General features: G+C 39.8%; 2 protein-coding genes across 2 annotated transcripts in view; one reads left to right on the forward strand and one right to left on the reverse strand.

The window, feature by feature from the left end:
• LOC119730255 (ATP-dependent RNA helicase DDX55-like) overlaps nucleotides 1-16765 on the forward strand; it is a 46195-nt gene extending 29430 nt beyond the window's left edge. Inside the window, exon 18 of the mRNA XM_038203062.1 lies at nucleotides 14918-16765. Within this exon, the coding sequence (XP_038058990.1) occupies nucleotides 14918-14989 (72 nt within the window). The 3' untranslated portion in view covers nucleotides 14990-16765. The remainder of the gene's footprint in view (nucleotides 1-14917) is intronic.
• Nucleotides 9133-11717, reverse strand: LOC119730254 (E3 ubiquitin-protein ligase TRIM56-like). Its single transcript, XM_038203061.1, has one exon. The coding sequence runs from the start codon at nucleotides 11677-11679 to the stop codon at nucleotides 9331-9333; it is 2349 nt and encodes a 782-aa protein (XP_038058989.1). The 5' UTR covers nucleotides 11680-11717; the 3' UTR covers nucleotides 9133-9330.
• Nucleotides 16766-19944: the final 3179 nt, after the last annotated feature.

Raw genomic sequence — 19944 nt, forward strand, 5'->3', positions numbered from 1 at the left:
CTTCTAAAATTTCATTGGTTGTTGACTCCACCATCCCCAAAGCATTGCCTTTTTTAGTATGGCAGGAATACTTGACCTTCCTTCGTTACCAACATTTTGTTATGTGCTCTAAAAAAGTCGTCATTATAAAGTTAAATTTGACTTTAGTAAAAACATTTATTGTTTAAGTTGTGTTGATAAAAAAAGTTACAGTTAGGATATTAGGAAATGAAATTGTAGCCGATGAATTTGTAACAAAACAAGCAGTTAATGTTATGTGTCGCGGGTTAGACACACTGCCAATACAATGTCGCTTTGTTGTCGGCTATTAATTGCCACTCTGTGCACGGTTGAAGATAGCCACACAGTCATGTGCGGCCACCACGAGATTGTCGCATTCAGGGGTGAGTACAATGCCCCATGGAAAACCACACCCATCGAAAATGCGTCTCAGGAATTTGCCTTTGGGACTGAATTGTTGAAGTTCACTGTGTGACCATCCGTTCAAAGCAACGTAGATGCTGCCCTCGCGGTCACAACACACTCCAGTCGGGCCCCAGTCGCTGTCAATGTCGCTGGTTATGTTCACTGAGGAAACCGAGTCTCCGTTGTAGTCTACTGCGTGTAGCATTTTATGAGGATGATTTGTGTAGATAAACTGCTTCGTGCTGGTGGTTAAGTGTTCACCAATCGTCGGAGCCTGTAATGTCTTGATCAAGGTTCCATCTGGGTCATGCAGACGGATCTTTTCTTCATACTTGAATCCCACTGCTATCTGATTGTTGTCGGCCACTGCCAGGCATGTGGGCTTGTTGTCTGCCCCTCCACCTGATACAAACTTCTTGAGGAGTTGTAGCTCCCAGCTGAAGATCTTGACTTCCGAATTGTCAAGTACAATTAACTGGTCCTTCTTGTTAACAGATACATGACTTGGATCTGTGAGATCCGGGATCAGAGTTGCTTGCGAGAGTGGAGGGGATCTAGGGGGTTTGCTTAGAGACTTGTTCAGGATCAGCTGTTGAAGTTTGATGTCCACTATGACCATTTCCTCAGTTGAGAACACGGCCACATCATAAGCACATTTGAATTTCGTCTTTTCCAATCCAAAGCTCTTGATATGGGTCTTCAGCTTCCACTGTTCTTTTGCTTGCAGTGGTTCTGCTTGGGGTGACTTCCCATCCTTGTCCTCAGATTCAGATCTTTGTTCACCTCCCAGGATTAGCAGTCCAAGTGAGCTCTCATGTTCTTCAAAGTCAACAAAGTACAGCTTTTCGGGTGCCTCCACAGGCTGCTTGAGTGTCATTTCAAGTTCCTTGAGGTTCTGCAGAAGCTTCTGACTGAGATTCAGAATCTCAAAGCAGTTGGCCTGCGTCGTCACTTGCTTAACCTGTTCCAGCTTTTGCTCTACCTTTGTTGCCCCTTTGCCATTGATGGCCTGAACAGTTTTGATCGTCTTGATTCTGTCTTGATAAATCTCCTCCAGCTCTTGCTTTAGTTTATGTTCCTCCTCTCTGATCTTGGCAACGTTCTCATCTGCCTTCTTGCCGATATTTCTCGCAGTCTCAGCGAACTTGGTTTTCAGCTTCTTCAGGGACTCCCCTGTTGTATCTGCAGCATCACTGTATCTTTTCTTTATCAGTTCAGCAGCTGAAATCTTTTCTGCTACCATTTGCTTGCATTGTTCTGAAGCTCGAGATGGGTCGGTGAGAGAATGTTTGGAGCTGCTGTGGTCTTGAACAGAGCAAGTTACGCAGACGAGCTGCTGACAAGGGATGCAGTAGAGAGTTAAGTTTTGGTCCAGATGCTTGCCACATTTTGGAATATACTCCCTCAATCTGCTCTTGAAGACAATCTCTCCGGAACGTAGCTTATCAAGCGAGCAGATTTCGTGAGATTTGATCATGGAAAGACGAGCATGTGCCCATTGGCATTCTCTGCACAGGAAAGCGTCGCAATCGATGCATCTCGAAATTGCCATGTTAGCCTCATCACAGGCTTGGCAGATGACCCCTGACCCTTGGCGTTTAGCCTGTAACTGTTCTAGTATTTCAGCCTCCACCACCAGGGCGCCCAATGTGTAGAAGTGAGGTAGCTTATCAACGTCTTTGACTAGGGTTTCTCGGTCGCAGGAGGGACATGACAACTTCATGACATGAGGACGTTCTTTCTGTCGTAACGTTTTGAGGCATTTCAAGCAAAAACTGTGCAAACAGTCCAGCACTCTAGGTTCCCTGATGAAGTTGCTGCAGATGGAGCATCGCAGATCACTTTGGGCTGGGCTTCTGGATTTTTCCATCGTTGATTTGTATTGTCACACCGAGTACAAGATTAAAAAATATCAACCTGCAGTGAGAGAGAACAATATACATGTAATCCAATCTCCATCAGTTATAGATCTGCAAATTGGCACCTGCATAACTGCACATTGACGTAAAATGGGACGTTTACACCGTTGATATTATAAAATCAGATCACAGTTCCGTACAGTGTATTAACAACATTTCGTCCCTCATAAAAAAATAGTCAAATTACCATGATATCTGTTGTTTGTTTTTTACATAGTACATGTTTTTGCATTGAGACAGACAAAATCAACAGTTATGAAGTTGTTTGTAATGCCATACGGTGTGTGTGTGGGGGGGGGGGGGGATTTTGTATATCCTGTGTAAATTGTTTGATTAGTTTGTTGAATGTATGCTGCATATGGCGGATTGTTTTTGAATGTGATAAATGAAGATTCAAGTTTGCGAATTTTTCATCAATGGAAAGAATGCATCGTTAAACGGATCATCATGGGAACAGAACACATGTTGCTATTATGCATGTTGTAGCAGCAAATCGATTAAGTTGTCATATTTCTGGGTAGGCGCTTCATCAATCCTGACTGAATTTTCCCCCTTTTTTTTGATGGGGAGGGGAAAATCAATGAAGCAGTTGAAACGTTTTGTCCATGGGAAATTTGAAAAATGAGGAGGTGATGACGGGGAGTGGGCAGATGGCGGGACACCATCTGACTAAAGATAAATCTGGGCAAATGATCTTTAAAAGGTTACTGCATATGACGTCATTAGTCCTATACAAAGATGCACAACTTGACCTCACTGAGGTCAAATCTCGCATACTGTGGGAAAACGGCAGTGCATACCCTCTATGGGCTCCATGCACAAGTACCCCATCAAGGGCCAGAAAAGGAGAGTTGGGGGTGACCTAGACTGGTTCCCGATCCATCCACTGCGTATTTCGAATGTATCGAAGAAAGTTATTGGAGGCGGGGATTAGTCTCGGAAACCATTGCAAGTTGAATTTGAACGTATTCGCGTGCCGCTGACGCCTGACGCTCACCCGAAGACAATGTGGTTAATAGCTTTTGCACATTCAGGAAGTCGTGGGTACTTGCGCGTGAACCTGTACAGTACGCGTAACATTGTGTTTTCATCCACGGGTCTCTCAAAAGAGGTAAAAACGCGGCCTCTTTTGTTGGCGCTCGGAGCCCATTCGCTCTTTTCACACTTCCGCCATGGGCATGCAGAGCCTCGATCTGGCAACTTTACACAATGAATACAGCCGGTTCAGTGATTCCCGTGTCGGGGTTCAGATCACTGAACCAGCTATTTTTATTGTGTAAAGTTGCCAAATCGAGGCTGTGCATGCCCAATAGCGGAGCGTGAAAAGAGCGAATTGTGCACAGCTTCTGCACCAGTACGGATTATCTGAATAATATATTTATGGTACACTTGCATTTTATGCAGGGTTTCTAATATCAAATTCAGATTTATAGGTCACATTTTTCCTACTTACTTGCACAGTTGTTCCAGACGTTTAGGAATTGGAAGCTATGCAGAGGAAAAAAAAAATTCTGCCCACTGAATTCCTAGTACTCACCGACAAATCACTTTAAATGACTGCGCGTGATATTTTGTGAATTGTGATCACATTTATTATTTTGAATAAGAGGTCCTTGCGGCCTTTATGTTTGGGATTGATCATAGAAATACTTGTACCGGTAGTTATGGAAATCAAGCATTTGTGACTTGTGGCTTCAAACTCGAACGTTTTTGTTCAGAAAAAAAAAGAAACAATTTACTTCGCATAGAGTTGGGGGTTTCACTTAGACTTGGTCCCAGGGTTTGGCAATCATTTTAGGGGCGTTTTGGGAGAGGGAATATGAAACAAAAATGACGTGGCTACCTCTGGTAAAATTGAACAGAGAATTGTCCTAGAAGTCGTTATCTTTAATTCCCAGTAAAAAAAACCACATTGCCACCTTGCTCCTGAGTGAGCGTCAGTAGAGGGCGCTCTTTATGTCCGATTTTGCATTGTTTCCAATGGGCACATATTTGGTGAATTGAAACCCTAGAGGACCTTGGATTTTGCTCAACACATGATGAGACCCAGGTGATTGACTGTTTCAGGTTTAAAAATTTAAAAAAATGTATATACATGTAACTGTAAAATATTGGAGTTTGGTGGAAGTAAATCTGATAAGACTTTTGTCGTGAGACAAACAAAACAAGGAAACCACTCTTTGAAACTCCTACATGAACTCCAACTATCCAGCTACCTCCTCCGTTCTTTTTATTATTATTCTTATTTCCCCGGAAACAATTCTTATTTAGCCCTCTAATCTAAACAATCATTTAAAGTGTGTATGTGTATGTATAAATAGCAGATTGCATACATTTTTTTTTTTACATCACAGCACTGGTATAGAAGAGGGGAGGGGCTTGTTACCTCCCTGAAATTAGATCTTGACTTTCGTTTGTAATTAATTTCTTGGATTGAGTGTAGAATGCTGACGTTACACATGCCCTACATATTGTTAAATTCAAAGAGATTCAATTTAGGCGTTTCACAATGCAGTGCGCCACCAAGAATTTGCCACGGAGAGTTGCTTTTCCCAGTGCATTGTGCGAGATGGTCGACGAATTCGCAGCACGGGACGTTTGAAATTGGTAGTTTTCCGGTCTGTAGTTTCGTAAGCGTGTGACTCAAGAATACGTTTGCCCTTTTATTTTTATTTTCATCAATATGGTGTTAGTTGGTATAAAGGCGGCAGAACGCCATGCCACAATCTACAGGTACATGTATAACAAATTAGCTGAAGTTGTCTACTGACACTGATTTCAAATGGGCCGCGGTTTTGTCGACCATTAACTTGAAAATGGACTCTCAATGACAAACTCTTGGGTGGCATGGGTGGCTTGTGCGTAAAGCGCAAGGTGACCCCGATTCGAATCCCAGCCGTGGGACACATGTGAGTAGAGTTGTGCGTTGGTTCTCTCCTGTGCCACGAGGGTTTTTCTCCGGGCCCTCCGGTTTTCCTCCCTCCGGAAAAATCAAACACTTTCGATCTCAGGCTGTGCTCCGTGGTCATACATGTATATGGGTCGATGTGGCCGGCAGCCATAGGCGCCTTTACGTGCCAGCGGCCCGACCACGTTGTAGCCGCGTCCTTCGCAATTCAGCATCCCAGCTGCCAGTAAGGATGATTAGCCTCCCAAATTATTATTATTATTATAATCTTGCAGGCGCACTGCATTGTGAATCGGCCAAATTGACCAACCCTGTGATTTATCTCAAAGAGATGTAATTTGCCAACCATGTGAGATAGATCCTTGGTAGTCCCCACCAATTATGCAAACGGCTGATCAGTGCTAAGAAAACAAAATGGTCTGTGATGTTGTACTTCTGAATACATACATGTTCACAAATTATTTACACAAATCAGGGTTTTCTGAGTGTTTTTTTTTTCTCCTTTCAGAGCAAACCTTCAAATCACAAATATTTACAAATTATACAGTTTAATGATATCTCCCGCAATAGTAGATGTGTGTCTGTATACTCTTCCCGGTAGTTTCTGTGCCATGTGTGTCCCCCATGGCCATGGTATCACTTGGTCTTACAGTCTGCCACTGAGGTCTGGCCTTAATTGCCACTCCTACTCACAATGTTTCTCCAACACATTCCGAATGGGCAGTTCCAGAATGTCAGTGACAGAGCTTTTAGGGGGTCAGCGAATAAACCTGACAATTGATTACATTTATGGTGAAGGAGATTAATGTGCAGACAATGTTTCGGGTCATTTCTCTGAATCATTGAGTGCATGCATGCAACTTTTTCTCGGATCAGCCGATTTCCTTGTTTTTTCACTTTTTCACACTAGTAGGCCGATAGGCCTACCATTAAAAATTGAACAATGATTGTATAAAGTCTTGTCAAGCTTGGAATTAATCTACAATGTATTTCTATTTTTTGTTTCTTCTCGATTGTGTTCCTGTAAATTAGATATCATGATTCATTGGATCTGTCACAGGCATTACACTTATTTTCATAATTTCTGGAATTGCCCAAATGTATAAAACTTACATCTAGCATGTTTATCATTTACAGCTATAGGCCTAACAGATCATGAAATTCTCCAAAACAAGAATTGATATTTTTCTCCAAATTTAAATAGGCCTAACACAGTTTTTGGTTTTTAAGTTAATTAAAACAGAGATCCACTTTTACACTATACAGATTTCATACAAAATTACCTAAATATTAAATAAACTTTACAACAGGATTTGGGTGATGTCTGGCATGCCCCCAATATCGTCACAGAGCTGACACACCGTGGAAACCCTGTTTCAAGTAACTCGCGTTTGAAGTTCAGCCCTAAACATGAGAAATTCCAAGACCAAGATTAATTTAAGTACCTTTAGAAACAGAATAGTAAGTTGGTGGATTTCCAATGTTATGTCTATAAATTGACTCATTTGTAACCTACCAACAGTTGCAACTGTACAAAAATAGTCATAAAGTTGTAAATTTTGAAGACCCCAATTAATTTTTAGTGGATTCTGACAGAGGAAGACATGTTCTATCCAGTCATTTTCATTTCGTTGATTTTCGGAATGACACACTATTACATAAATTGGGTCAAAGGTCACGATAACATGTTAAAGGTCACGTGACCTACTTTTCACAAAATTAAATTTTGACAAAAGAGTTGATTTGAGCATGCAATTCTTATTACTTTAATACCAAATTCGCATACATTCAATGAAAACTGACATGGTTTTGACATTTCTACCAAAAGGGTGGTATTTTACTTTAAAAATGTCAATTTTTTGTGGTTTCTGCCCTGACCACATGGTAGGTCGGTTCGGGCTAAATATTGGTGTGCATTCATTGCTCATCAGGACCTACAAGCACAGCAATTTTTATCAAAATCGGAAGACATGAGGTAAAAAAGTGCGTTGGTCTGACATGGAATGACCCATAGCCGGTTGGTACCGTATTGGAACGCACACCTTACATTAGCTGGTTACCAGCGAAACTCTGTATTCGTCACTATGTCAATTATGGATTTGTTATTGTGAGTGATGGGGCTCCGAATCTTAAAATGCAGACAAGATTTAAGATTCGCCGGTATGTCAGCTCTGCGACGCTATGTAAATGTATACTAGATATACATGTAGGGTCATTTGCAAAGACTGAAACACCAAACTGCCAAAATGTTATGAAAAAGCCCACAGGATTGTTAGTACATAACAGCATGAAACATACATCGTATGAAACCTTTGAGCCGGGTATGCTGTCATTCTCAAGAAAAGAGGAATTTTGTATTAGTACTAAGGCCAAAAAAAAATGTTCTGCTTCCGATTACATGGCATTTGAAAATAGGGTAGGAATTTTTTTAAATTTTTTTTTGCCAATTTTTTTGTGTGTACAATCATATGGCGGCGTCTGCGTGTAGTCAAGGGTAAAAGGTATAAAGTGATGGTTTTGGGTGTTTTTTTTCTCATTTTTCCAATAAAGAAATTAGGGTAGGGGCTGTCAGAATAGGGTAAGTAGGGAAACCGGAAGCAGAACTATTTTTTGTGTGGCCTAATCAGGGTTAAGACCTAGCCAGCTGTTTTCTTCACTATGCTTGGGTATGCTGGGTATATTTTCCCACATCATCTGGAAGCACGCCCTGTGACCTACATTACATACATACGTGTACATGTATGTGTTCTATGTACTACAGATTCTGCAAGCTGCACTTTGACGGTTGGAAATGAACAGCATTTTTTCGTGTTTTTCCAGCGCCAGTGAACACAAAGCATGCAACAGCTCATCAGTGGAACGATGTCTGCTATAAATTAATAGCCCATGAACTGGCCCATGCAATGTATTTTTTTTTATGCTATCAGTGAAAATGCACCTTTGTGTCCCATTTAACCTCATTTTCAATTTTCGTTTTATTTTTCAATTTTTTCCAATTTATGAAGGGTACCGGTACTTTGCTGTCTTTGGTTTGTGCTAATGCGAATTTTCATGTTCGTGAACTGTGATGTCATTCTGGGCAGAAACCTCAATGTTCCAGCAGAAAAAGTTGCTTGAATTTTGGTTATTTAGCTGTCATGAATTTTCTTTTCTTTGATGATTCATTGTATTTATGCATGGCAGTTACCCAATGAGCAGCCCTTTCTCACCTTAATGAGCAAATTTTGGGTTTACAAGTTGAACAGAAAACCCGTAAACTGAAACAATGTCTTCCTGAAATGACATCTCAGCAACAGTGCCCTCAGTTGTGTGGAAAAGCATGGAGAATGGTTTCACGAAGTGCACTTTTCAACAAAATCAAAGTCAAATAGTTTTCCAATACATTTAAAGGAGTAGAAATTGCACAGAATGTGTTCCTAAGAATAGTTCATCGCATGGACCCTTTAAATCGTCCAATTCATGAAATAACAACAATGTAAATGATACTATTTGCATTTAAAGAAGCGCTGTGTAATTCCTGCTGAATGGAGCTCTGATGAGTACACATCCTAGCTTAGCAAAATTCTCTCACTCATAGCTAAGCTAGCTATGCTCGCTTGTCTGGTTTCAAATTCTATCAAACTCCACACAAATAAAAAATATAACATTATTTAAAACAAATCATCATCAAGGCTGGATACTGCCCCCTCCTCAAAATATCTCAGAAAAATCATACACTGTTCCAAATTTGTAATGCTTTTTAAACTCAGGACAAGCGTTTTAGCAAGGCTGCGTAATTGAGATTCCTAGTGTTTTGTACGTGTGTGTTCAAGTTGTTTTAAAGCAAATATTCAATAATCAAAATATGCAACGGAAACAATTTAACAAATTAACTGACATTCAACTTTTTTGATGGTTCTCTAGGTTCTAGAAGTACGTTTGGGCATGGCAGCCCAAAAGAAAATTTAGTTTTGATTCTCTAAACTGTTTAAACTTATTCTACACATGATATAAATTTGCAGAATTTCTATTTAAAAAAAAACTATTCGCTGCTTAAAAGTTGAAGTGTGAAGAATGTGCAAAAAACTGATTGTTTAAAATATATTTTTGTGGCTGAACTTATGTGAAAATAACTTGTCTAAATATGGAAACAGAAGTGTTTGTTGCCACTATGAGATGGTTATCATCTGGTGTTAATGTGATGCCATGAGGCAAGCCACATCCAGTGATTACCGTGCCTAGATAAGTGCCATCAGGACTGAAACGTATTACTTCATCTGCCGGCATGTTAGTCCCAAATGCACGCACAGCAACATAAATGTTACCAGTCTTGTCGCAACACAGGCAATTTGGACCCCAGTACCCAGTACTGCTGCTTGGGACATTCACACAGAACACCATGTCTCCTGTGTATTTCTGTGCGTACAGGGTCTTGTTCCAGTAGTTGGTGTAGATGAACTTCTGTTTGTAGGTTACCAGACGGTTGTCGATCATTGTGGCATGCACAGCTTTGATAAAGGATCCCTCTGAGCTGTGAAGAAATATCTGCTTCTGGTATTTATAACCCACTGCTATCTGATTGCATTCATCCACCGCAAGGCACGTTGGTTTCTGGTTTGTCCTTCTCCCTGGTATAAACTGATGGAGGGGCTTGTATTTCTTGTCGTAGGTGTTGACTGTTGATGTGTGATTGTCCAGAACAATAAGGTGATCATGCTTGTTGACTGATACTTGTCTGGGATCAGTGAGACCTTTGATTTTGAGTACGCTTGAAACTTTGTCGGACCGAGGTTCGCTTGTGAGAGAGTACCGAATCAGTCTTTTTAATTTGGTGTCTACGATGACAATTTCGTTGTTTGAGAACACTGCGACATCAAAGGCACAGCCAAATGTTTTTTGGTCTGAACCGATGGTCTTTATATGCTTTGTGAATATCCAGTGTTCGATTGAATCTGCACTCCTGGCCGTTTCTGAATCACTAGCCACCTCTGGCCTGGATTCGGATTTCGTTTTGTCTTCTAGAATCAGGCTTTCATCTAACCCTGAGTCAGTCTTTTTAAGTTTGTTCTTTGTCTTGCATTTTTTGGTCGATGTTTGCGGCTTGTCTTCGTTAATCTCTTTCACATCTTCAGTGGATTCAGATTTTGTGTTGACTTCTGCAATCAGGCTTTCAACTGACCCTGGGTCACTCCCGTTAAGTTTCTTCTTTTGCTTGCTTTTTGGGGTAGTTTTTTGCTGCTTGTCTTCAATAATCTCTGTCATGACTTCTTCAGCCTGTGAGAAGTTTTGAAATAGAGATGTATCTCTTAATTCCATCTGCCCACCGGCTATACCGGTAGCTTGCACACCCTCTGGCTCTGATTTGTCTTCGTCGTCAAACACCAGCTTCCCGAAGGATTGATCACCTTCAAAGTCCATAAGATACAACCTGTCAGATAACTCCACTGGCTGCTTGCATGTCTGTATCAGTTCCTTGAGATTTGGAAAGAGCATCTTTTTGAGACGAAGAATCTCGTAGCAACTGTCTTGGCCAGTGAGTTGGTTAGATTCTTGAAGCATGCGCTCCACCAGACATACGTCTTGGCGGTTAGAGGCTTGAGCAGCTTCAAATATCTTGAAGCTGTCTAGATACACCTTCTCCAAGTCGTGTCTCAGCTGCTGCTCCTTCTCTTTGATCTTGGCAATCTCATCCGCAGCCTTCTGAGAGATTTTCCTGTTGGAGTCTGCAAACCTAGACTGAAGCTTCTTCAATGACGTGCCTGTTTTTGCCATCGCAGTGTACAGTCCTCCTTTAGTCTTCTCCACCTCTGCAATGAGTTTCTTTAAGTCTTGTTTGCATTTTTCTAGTGCCTCATCTGCACCAGAGAAAGAGTGCTGTGCGTGGGCTTGAACCAAGCACGTTGAGCAGATGAGCTGCTCACATTTGTTGCAGAAGATGCTGACATTCTCAGCTGGATGCTTCTTGCACTTTTGAACGTGGTCCCTCAGTTTACTCTTGTAGACAACCTTCCCTGATCGAAATTGATCCAGGGAGGAGATCTTGTGTGACTTCATTAACGTTAAACGTTGATGTGCCTTTTGGCATGCTTTACAGAGGAATTTGTCGCAGTCCTCACACCTGGAAACAGCCTGGTTCTCTTCCACACAGGCTTGACATGCAATCTCTGACCCTCGACCTTCCAGGAGCAGTGTCTGCATATTAAATTCCTCCACGAGGGCGCTCAACATGTGACATTGAGGCAGGTCGGCAACATCTTTTGTTCTGGTCTCTTTTGAACATAGCGGGCAGATAATCTTGGAGCCGTTGGATATTTGCTGGTTGCAAAGCTCTTGGAGACATTTTAGGCAGAACTTGTGCATACAGTCAAGGGCTCTTGGCTCTCTGAAATAGTCATTACAGATGGAGCATTGCAGACGATCCTTGGTTGCTTCGCAACAAGCAGTTTGAGCTACACAACTAGATGCCATATTAAACCTTCCTATCTTTCAGACCTGTAAATCACAAGAAAAATAAATATGAACCATCAAAAGCAGTGCAACTTAACAAGAACAATTCACAATGCCGTTTGTCAAGAATCGTTGGTGAGGTCCCTTTATTAACCCTAAAATACCTGACTCCATCAAAATCAACACCCCTGTTTTGGAGGATTTCGGCAGATTCAGGATACTGCCATATTAATAAAGTTGGGGGATTTTGATGGATTCAGGATAGTAAGCCTAGCGGTACACTGCAGGATTTTTATGGATTCAGGACAGCTTCATATTGAGCAGTTGGGGGACTTTGATGGATTCAGGATCTCAACAGTTCAACTCCTTGGCTATATGTTTGGTGTGTACTACACCAGTGGATTCTGATGGACTCGTTGGTGGATTCTGATGGACTCAGGACACCAACATTTGTTTTTGCGTGACAAAATAGGTGGATGTTGGCGGATTCAGGGTACTGTCTATGAAAAGTGCTCAAGGGGTTAGGGTTAATGTACAATTGACAACCTTCTTATTCTATGCTGCAGTTAGTCATTCACCCTTCACTGTTTTTGTGTGATACCACACAAGCACAATTTAATTAGGAGGCCATGTAAAGACACTTGTTATTTACACAAGAAAGCCAATTTTAAGAAAAATGTCAATTTAAAAGAAAAAAGCCAATTTAAGAAAAATGTATAAAAACTTCTGTGCTTTGTTTAAAAGGAGTGCCATTTAGCATACGTTTGTTAACGTTTTCACATCAAGCCTTGTTAAATTGACCTCTCCTTCGTATAGTGGTAGGCCTAAACCTCTTGATTGGGGCTACCGGTATATTGTGAACGGCTCGGTTACACCTCTATGTTCCGACACCCCTATGTTCCGACTGCACATATTCCTATTCCTAACCCTAACCCTAACCCTAACCAGGAGTAACACAATCTAGGTTGTCGGAACATAGGGGTGTCGGAACATAGAGCAGTCACCAACGGCTCGGTCGGCTCCTGTTCTCTAATGACAAGATGTGTCTTCAAAACATTTTTTTTATGGACCCTGCCTGCAAAGTACAGTCCTCAGTACAGGAATACAATGTACTATGACTGAACTTACCTTTAAAAAAATGTTATTAAGCTTCTAGACATGCTAGATGCGGGCCATTCCACGGAGAGTGGGCGTGGCTGAAAAGTGGACAATTTATGAAATCTTCAAAACTAGAAGCATCACAAGTTCAAATGTGGTATCAAATAAAAGGAGACAACAAGACCTTTATTTGGGTGGTGTCCCAGTGAGATAGAAAGTAGATAAAAGCACGAAATTTGCTTTAAAAATACCTGGTTTGGGGGATAAATTCTAAATTTTAGGTAGTTATTTTGGAATCTTGTTTTCAAATGTAAAATGCAGCGAGAAAGGTTCACATTTTACAGAAAAAAATAACATGCAGAACTTAAAATATCATGATGTTTGTTATCACGAAGTTGAAGTTGATTCTGCTCATGAATATGCAAATTGCATTAACATTAAATATTAAATAAGAATAATTATAAATAAGGACATAAGTGTGCATTAATTAAAAGGCTTGCATTTAAAAAGTTAAAAATTACCCATGTAATAAATAGTCTATTACATGTACATGCCCTTTAAATGACCTGTTCCTTATTTTCTTGAGTTTGAACGGATATGATGTGTCACTGTAGTGTACAATCATAAATTACTGCCCACGCATTTTAAGTAAATAATTAAATTTGCAATGCACATGCAGTGTTCAACTGGGACAAAACAAACATGCTGCACTATACAATCCATAATGGTTGTTAATAGCATATGTCTCCATCTCCTGTTAAACTGAAGGATTGATCTTGAGTACACTCCCAGTCTTTACATAGATCTGAAGCATTGCAAGTTTTAAATTAAAAAAAAGTATGTTATTGATTTAATTAGTCTTGTCATTGAAAATAGAATACACGTTATACATACATGTACACCTGTTTCCCATGCACAGAGCCTGTTTATGTATAAAAAGGGCTTGCATAACCCCAACTCTCATGATGAGTGATTTACTAGGAATCTTCCTCACTCTTGTAAAATCCAACACCTACATGCATTATGGTAACCCAACACCTAAACTGTTGGTATATTGCCTGACCCCATGTATAAAAGCATAATCAGTTTACTAGTGCAGTCCTCACTCCAACAGAGTCAAACAAAACATGCAGATGGATTTTGAAGGGTTGGGTGATTATGGTTAATGCAGGAATACTTATGTTGCGAAGGATGACGTTGTATGGAGCGGAGTTTCAACCAGATTTTGAGCAGAAGCATTTGAAAGACATTAAAGTGTACATGTTTGTATTTTATTGTAAATCTGTGTATTTTTGGCTGACTTGAGCTACATGTATATTGAATGGGTATAGCTAGTCCGAATACATTTTTTCCCCCCTTTTATGTACGTGTACATGTATGTGGTTAGAAACTGCACTTACAAAAACGTTTGAATAATACCATTGCTTCCCTTTTGGGTGTACGTGTATACATGTACCAAACTAAACATATGGTGCTGTTTGTGTGCAGCTCCAGTTGAAAGGACCATACCTTACAGTCTGGTAGTTCATAAAAAGGTCAATATGGTTTGCTAACGTGACCTATAATGTAGTGATATTCCCAAAGGCACTTGACCTTATACAATGCTATTGAAATAGCTGTGAATAGTGGGAGTCTTTGCATAAAAGAAACTGGTCGAACATGTTTCACCAACAGTTAGTTGTGTGGTCTGGACAAGTTAAATGCCATTCTGAACATTTTAATTCGACACTGCTGTCCAGTAATTTTTAAAATCTGAAGAAAAACTTAAATTACAAAAAGGAGTAAACCAATCCAAATGTTTCAGTAAGATCAAAAACAGGATGAATAGTCCATGGACTATTTGGTGTTTCTGTTAGTTGCATGATAGTTTTGCAGAGGATGAAGCAAGACACAAATAATCCCTGGACAAAATTTTAAGAATGATCAGGTAGAACCATTTTAAGTGTGCTGCAACTTAAATTTACAGTGCAAACTTTGGTAAACATTCAGGAAAACGTCCAATGTCGGACCACAATTTATCTCTCTGCTTTGATAGCGACATGTAACCATAGTTACATGGCAACAAAATATGACTGTTTTGCCTTATCAGTATTAGCCTGAAAATTTAACACATTTTGTAAGAAAGTTTAAAAGTTTTTATTGTCTTTGTGATGTTTTGCAGATAACGGATGCTGATTTTGACAAAGAAATGGGGCTGGAGGACGACAAGCCAGAAGCAGAAACCCTTGAGTAGGATGTGAACTGTGGATAGTCATCATCTTGTACATGTACAGGGTGTCTGAAAAAAACCACCTCATCCCCGCCCTCTTTTTCACAGCTTTTAATAGATACATTGCAAATATCTTTACATATTTAGAGAGTATAGTTCATGAGCTTTTCAACAGCGAAAAAAATCTTTCCAATCGGGTAAATATTTATTGAGCTATGGCCAATTCAAAATAAGTGCCGATTTTTCAATCTGTCCACGGTCTCAATTGTCATTTTGTTAGGAATGTAATGAAGGGTAGTTTTGCTTTCTTTAATGTTTTAATCTTTCTTTCTTTATTTGGCTCAGTTTATTTTATATTTTTTACAACAATGGTCATTTATCCTTTTTGAAGTAATGGTAAAACTGAAAAGGACTGTTTGATTAACTTCTTAGATGTTTACTGTGTTGCTTTGTCTCTGCCCTCTACTCGGCAAGTTTGGGCCCATGTTCTTATTGCGGCAGTCAAAATATCAGTCGCCGTGGACAAAATGAAACAGCGGTATTTGTTTTCAAGTGTTCAATTGGCCATAACTCAATCAATATTTCCCCCATTGGAAATCTTTTTCGTTGTTGAAAAGCTAATGGACAATACTCTCTATATATGTATAGATATTTGCAATGTACTTTATTTTTCAAACTGTGAAGAAGAGGGCGCTTTTGAGGGTTCGGTTTCATTTTAGATACCCTTGAGTGTCACTTATGGTGCTTTATGGTCAAACAGATCCAGCATGGTCCAAATCGAGTTTATATTTTACAAATACCATCACCTGGATGATAAATTAATCCGTCGAACATAATTTGAAAGGGCCCATGACATGAATTGTACTTGGGAACATATTTTGTGCAACTTTCTACTCCACTTAAATGTGTGAAAACTATTTGACATCCGTTTTTGGTTAAATTTATTGAAAAGTGCACTTATTTTATACATTTAGTATATTAGAACTTCTATTTATGTTTTATTTAATTTTAATTATATATTTCCCAGGACCCCATGGAAGACCACAAGTTAATGTGAATGGGTTTTCTTGGTAAAATAAAAGATAATAATAATAATATTAATAACCTGTTAAACTGAAGGATTGATTTTTGAGTACACTCCCAGTCTTTACATAGATCTGAAGCATTGCAAGTTTTCAATTTAAAAATTATGTTACTGATTTAATTATAGTCTTGTCATTGAAAATAGAATACATACATACATATGTACACCTGTTTCCCATGCACAGAGCCTGTTCATGTATAAAAGGGCTTGCATAACCCTAACTCTCATGATGAGTGATTTACTAGGAATCTTCCTCACTCTTGTAAAATCCAACACCTACATGCATTATGGTAACCCAGCACCTAAACTGTTGGTATTGCCTGACCCCCATGTATAAAAGCATAATCAGTTTACTTGTGCAGTCCTCACTCCAACAGAATCAAACAAAACATGCAGTTGGATTTTGAAGGGTTGGGTGATTATGGTTAATGCAGGAATACTTATGTTGCGAAGGATGTCCAATTCTTTTCATGACAACTGAGGGCGTTGTTGCTGTGATGTCATTTCAGGAAGACTCTGTTTAGTTTCAGGGTTTTCTGTTCCAATTGTGAACCCAAAATTTGCTCATTGAAAACATTTGTGAGAAAACGTTGCTCATTGGCCTACTGTCATACACTGAAACAACAACAAATCAACAAAGAAAAGAAAATTTACGACAGCCAAATATCCAAAATTCTGGCAAGTTTTTTAACATTATTAAAGGTTTCTGCTTTAAATGACATCCCACTTTTGATCATGAATATGCACATTTGCATTAGTGTAAATACCAAATAGGCACCAAAATGCCCTAAAAAAATGGCAAAATGAACTTCGAAAATAAGGTTAAATGGGTTACAAATGTGCAGTTACAAGGACTGCATTAAAAAAATGTCATTACAATACGTCACTGTGCTCGCATTCTTGTATCTCAAAGTTGACGTGTGTGCCCATTTAGTTTTACTCGGCCTAAGGCCAAAAAAAAAATAAGTCGGCCTCTGGTCAGCGCGCGCGTCGATTTTAAGCATGCGCGTCGTTTTTTTTTTCCTCAAAATGTTCCGCGGTAGCTCCAACAGCGCCCTCTATTTCCGCACCTCAATTTTTTTTTACCAAAGAGCACCAAGGAATGGGAAATTGTACCAAGGCAAATGATCGAAAGCATCAAGGCAAATTATGGAGGACACCAATGTACATGAGGACACCCAAAAAGCACCAAAAAGGCCGCGTCAATTCCGGAACTTTGGTCTGACCAGAGACCGAATATTGTTCTTTTTTGGCCTAATTGTTGCTTTTTTTGGGGGGGGGGGGATTACAGTTTTCGATTTATTATGGCCTACACTGTAGGCTTGCTACAGCTTCGTGTCTTTAATGACTTAGCACTGTTATCTTATACGAGTATGCATTTTTTTGTAGTCATCTGTGCAAAGTTAAATGTGACAAGACCGCCACATACTGATCTATAAATATCAAATTTGCACATTTTATGGTTCAATTTAAATTGCATAGTTGATGAATTTTACAGCTGGGCCTCAGTAATGAGAAGGAAAGAGTGGGCGGGTGGCACCATGTTGAGACCCGATCGGGACTCTCCAAACAACTTGTCAACTTGATTTTCTTTCTTTACCATGTTCTTTCTCAATAAAGAAAAGACCCGTTGAGGTGTTTTTAAACATGAAACACAGGCTACACAATTATTCCATTTAATGTAATCAAATAAAACAAATTCGTAATTTTTGTACATTTTGTGTGCTGCGGGCTTTAAACGCTGCGAGGCAAAACATTTCATTTGGGATTTGGTCTGTCGCACTAGCTAGTATGACAGACCAAACAGTACGACTGGTCATATCCCAAATTCGAAAAAAGGAGTTCCAGCACCCCAGTTAGTGGGTCTAACCCTTCCAGTCAACCAGTCACAAATATTCAAGGTGCACTTTTAAAATGAAAATTGCAGCCTTAAAATACCTCCTAAATAACCTCAATCCCAAATGTACACTCATCAGTCGATGTAGCACAACTTTCCTTTACTCGGGCATTATTTCCTCTTCTCTGAAGCGCATTCTTTTTCTCCGGGTATCCAAAGGAATCCAAAATGAGTGTTCACCGGGCAAAACTTTGAAGAGAGAAGGGACTTTCTCGCTTATAGCTGCCGCGTGTACAACCCGTTGATATCCCTACGCACCACTTTGCTACCCCCTGAATAACACGCGGTAGTCCAATCTGAGGGATTTCCGTGTGTGATATTTCCTAGGTTTGCAGCTAGCGTTGCTCATGTTCCTAGCACGTGACTTTGGGTGTATTCCCTTGCTACGTGCGTGGTATATAATGGAGTCCCCTATATCCTGACGCAATCTGAGGGATTTCCGTGTGTGATATTTGCTAGCACGTGACTTTGGGCGTGTTCCCTTGCTATGTGCGTGGTATATAATGGAGTCCCCTATATAACCTGATGCAATCTGAGGGATTTCCGTGTGTGATATTTGCTAGCACGTGACTTTGGGCGTGTTCCCTTGCTATGTGCGTGGTATATAATGGAGTCCCCTATATAACGTGACGCACTAATTCGACGGGACTGTTAAGAGCTTAATGAAATTTTACTTACTGTGAAATTTGAGGTACTCCAACAAATCCGAAAGTCTCAGGTTACCCCCCCCCCCCCCCGCCTGTTCAACTTTGATGTTAAATATATTCCAAGATATAATGTATACATTTCTCACGAGTCCTATAAATTTGAAACAAAAACCTTTTTTTAAGAAAAAAAAATGAAATAATATAATTATTTGACTGTCTTTTCAACATCCAAGGACTACTTTATGTGCCATTTTACAGTAGAGTTCAATTAATACTTTAATACAGTAACTCGATGCTTTTTAACTGAATAATTTACATGGCGACTGACTAGCTGACGACGGGTCATTAATGGCAACATGCACAGCGCCCCCATCTGGCCATGTTGATTTGACTCTACAATACAGTTTGTCACACAGTTGTGAGCATTTCAGTGCTTTTCAGTTTGCACATACCTCAGTTCGTTTGAAATTTTCTAGTTTGTAAATAAGATTTTATTTCATGGACTGATAGAGGCAAGTCGACAATACCGGAGAACAGAAGAAGCAGAATTTTGTCGAAGTACAGGATTACACGAAATAAACGATGGACATTGATCCAAATGATGAAAGGTTTGCGGAAACACCATGTGCGAATAATTTCTCAACTAAGAGAATGGTTCTGAAAAGAACCAGAGGTATAAACTCGACGTTCCGGTCAGTATGCTCTGACCGTCTTCAGGAGAGTGCCTAAACTCTAAGAAAGTAAATACTTAAGTAGCAAAAGCGAAATCGATGAAATGTGAAGTTGCATCCTGTGTGGATGCCAAGTAGATGGGATTTAGAGTTTAGGCACTCTCCTGAAGACGGTCAGAGTATACTGACCGGAACGTCGAGTTGATACCTCTGGTTCTTTTCAGTTCTCTTCGTTGAGAAATTATTTGCACATGGTGTTTCCGCAAACCTTTCATCATTTAGTATCTCCACCATGCAAAGCCTCAAATCTGACAATGATCCATTTTACCTTGTGTTCTCTCATAGTGTCTTTGTGGCAGGTGACTGGCTACTGTAATGATATCAAACGTATAGAAATCAAAATTGGAATGATTTAATAGACACAAACAGAACAGGGAAATTCGAACATTTTTGAATTATCGAACATTCGTATAGCTATAATTATAAGGAAACAAGTGGTGCATTTGAGGGACTTGTGACAGTTTTCATTCAAGTTGACTCTACCAAGACATGTTTCATTATGAATGTATTATACTAGTCGCATGCTCAGTGCACCATAATTGTGATGCTTTTGTGGTGGTCTTCAGTTGCCTTAGTGTGATGATTGGCCAATGTATTGTACATATATAGGCTCCTAAGAT

Source organism: Patiria miniata, unplaced genomic scaffold (genome assembly GCF_015706575.1).
Source record: "Patiria miniata isolate m_02_andy unplaced genomic scaffold, ASM1570657v1 HiC_scaffold_22, whole genome shotgun sequence".
Taxonomy (NCBI): Eukaryota; Metazoa; Echinodermata; class Asteroidea; order Valvatida; family Asterinidae; genus Patiria; species Patiria miniata.

Coding starts and splice junctions, on each gene's coding strand:
- LOC119730254 (XM_038203061.1), bottom strand. CDS start 11,679: ATGGCATCTAGTTGTGTAGCTCAAACTGCTTGTTGCGAAGCAACCAAG.